Source organism: Hyla sarda, chromosome 2 (genome assembly GCF_029499605.1).
Source record: "Hyla sarda isolate aHylSar1 chromosome 2, aHylSar1.hap1, whole genome shotgun sequence".
In the NCBI taxonomy this organism is placed as follows: Eukaryota; Metazoa; Chordata; class Amphibia; order Anura; family Hylidae; genus Hyla; species Hyla sarda.
This window is the reverse complement of record NC_079190.1, coordinates 8,013,695-8,016,449: the sequence shown is the minus strand read 5'-3', so window position 1 is coordinate 8,016,449 and position 2,755 is coordinate 8,013,695. Positions and strand designations below refer to the sequence as shown.

The 2,755-nt window shown below is 38.5% G+C and overlaps 1 protein-coding gene across 1 annotated transcript; it reads right to left on the bottom strand.

Annotated features, from left to right (window-relative positions):
* Positions 1–1,482: 1,482 nt before the first annotated feature.
* Positions 1,483–2,505, bottom strand: LOC130357270 (olfactory receptor 52K2-like). The gene has a single exon (XM_056559900.1). The coding sequence runs from the start codon at positions 2,503–2,505 to the stop codon at positions 1,483–1,485; it is 1,023 nt and encodes a 340-aa protein (XP_056415875.1).
* Between the last annotated feature and the right edge of the window lie 250 nt (positions 2,506–2,755).

Sequence of the window (2,755 nt, the reverse complement as noted above, 5' to 3'; positions counted from 1 at the left end):
TGGGGGGCTTTTTCTCATTTTACCCCTTGTAAAATTTCAAAACATGCGAGTGTAAAAAATGAAAATATTGAATTTTCTCCTTTAACTTGCTGCTATTCCTGTGAAACACCTAAAGGGTTAACACACTTACTGAATGTAATTTTGAATACTTTGGAGGGGGGGGGGGGTGCAGTTTTTATAATGTGGTCAATTATGGGGTATATCTAATAAGAAGACCCCTCAAATCCACTTCAAAACTGAACTGGTCCCTGAAAAATTCCCTGAAAATTGCTGCTTAACTTTGAAGCCCTCTGATGTCTTCCAAAAGTAAAAACATGTCAACTTCATGATGCAAATATAAAGTAGACTTATTGTATATGTGAATTAATATATAATTTATTTGCAATATCCATTTTCCTTACAAGCAGAGAGTTTCAAAGTAAAAAAAATGCTAAATTTTCAAGAAATTTGGGGATTTTTTGTATTTAATGCATAAAGTCCTTAAGGTGAAAAAGGGCTGAGTCCTTAAGGGGTTAAAAAAACATGAGCATGAGACTGCAGCTGGGGATCTCTCCTCACCTCTGGCTAGAGTCAGACTGCCGAACTTAGGGCTCCTCCCTGTTTCCATGAGACTAGGTGGAGGAAGGGTGGACTCAACCAGATTGGCTGAGGACTGTTAAAGCCACTGTGGCAATAAATGCTGAAACACATTAATAACATTTTTAACTCAGAAAACATAAAAACTCAGTATAGGATAAGAGACAGGCACCTTGTCGGGTAAAAACCACCTGACAGAGTTCAGTTAGTAAAGGTGTTCTGCTCTAGGACACTACATCCCAGAATTAAGCTTTTAGTTATTTAGATTGTAGCAAAGGCGTTTTAGGAGCGATCTGATCAGAATGTACAAATATATGAATGGACAGTACAAAGACCTTTCTAGTGATCTTTTAATATCTAGACCGGTAACCATGACAAGGGGGCGTCCTCTACGTCTAGAGGAAAGAAAGTTTCACCATCATCACAGACAGAGATTCTTTACTGTAGGAGAAGTCAGACTATGGAACTCTCTGTCATATGATGTTGGGATGTCTGAGTCCAAAAAAAAGTTCAAGGGGGGCCTGGATGTTTTTCTGGAAAAATATAATATTACAGGTTATGGATCGTAGATTCATGGGGATAGAATCCAGGGATTTATTCTGATTGCCTCTGATTGTCATGTGGTAATTAGCATCAGCCTAATGGGTTGGGGGTTGCATTTCTCTGGTCAAAACTGTGGGGTTATAGGTTTTAGGTTGAACTCGATGGACTCTTGTCTTATTTTCAACCTTACAATCAATGTAATACTATCTGCAAATGAAGAAATTTTTTCAAAAATAAACACATCCTTTAGCCATAGAATTATCGATCATTTTAGTTAATGTAAAGTTTAACTTTGGCACATTGCAGTTTCACTAATTTAAATATAAAACTACCCCCACACACTGCACAAACCAAGAATTACTCCTATTCTCCCAACGTCTGCTTATGAAAGATTTCCTTTAAAGTAAAAATCATCTTCTTCCTTAAAGCTTCTGTCCTTATCCCATAGATTAGAGGATTGAGGGTGATAGACACCAGCAGACCACTTACTGAGATTATAAGGTGCGTCACAGTAGATAGGGAACCATTATTAAACCTATATCTGTAACCAACAAATAAAGTAGCTACCATGAAAGTAGAGTATGTGATTATGTGGGTCACCAGTGTTTGGATGGCTTTCTGGGAGGCTTCCGTAGAGATCTTCAGGCAGACAACAAATGTCCGTATGTAGCAGTAGATCACAATGATAATGGAGCCTATGACCATCAGTAAAGTCCAAGCTGTCCCGTAGATTTCATTGATGGCTTTACTGCCACAAGCCAACCGTGTAAGAGACATTGTTTCACAGTAGACATTATTGATGATATTACCACACAGTGTTAACCTGACTATTAACAAGACACTTATTAGCACACATATTGAAATCACTGTCAAGATGATAGCCAAGGACTGTAGAGCCTTCTTATTGGTCATCAGAGAGTGGTATCTCAATGGAAAACCAACAGCCAAATATCTGTCAATGGCCATGATGGTAAAAGTTAGTATCTCTACAGAAGCAAAGCTCTGAATAAAGAATGCTTGGGTCAGACATACTGACAGATAGATGGTGGTACATCCGGAGAACAAGTCTATGGTCAGCTTGGGGAGGAATGCTGAGCTGCCAACCATGACGTTCCCCACCAGGTTACATATGAAGATGTACATAGGATCATGGAGGGATTCTTCTGCCCATACAACATACACAATTAATGTACATAAGAACATTGTGCTGAGATATAATACAAGAGCGACCACAGAGTAGAAATATCTTAGATGCTCCATCTCCTTGAGTCCTACAAGAACAAAGTCATGGATGGTGAAGACCATAGACACATTTGCCATTGTTGAAGACTTTGCTTTACTTCTCATAAATATGAACTGCAATATAAGTAGAGGCCCTGTTAGCATTACCTAAAGCAGGGGTTTATATAGAGCTATATACAGTTATTCCTGAGTAAAGTATAACAGCTCAGCAATGGGAGACACCAGGGACTTCTGCCCAGTGGATTACACTTCAGATTCTGACTGTAACTAATGAGATCGTTAATGACTTACATGCAGTTCTGTCAATTTAGATGAGATCCTGAGGGTATTTTGAGGCCTAATAGTAGCATTTTGTAGGAAACAGGGATTTTTAAATACCTTAAATGTATAGGTT

Bases quoted from the DNA above. Each gene is read 5' to 3' on its own strand.
- LOC130357270 (XM_056559900.1), bottom strand. From the start codon at position 2,505: ATGCTAACAGGGCCTCTACTTATATTGCAGTTCATATTTATGAGAAGT.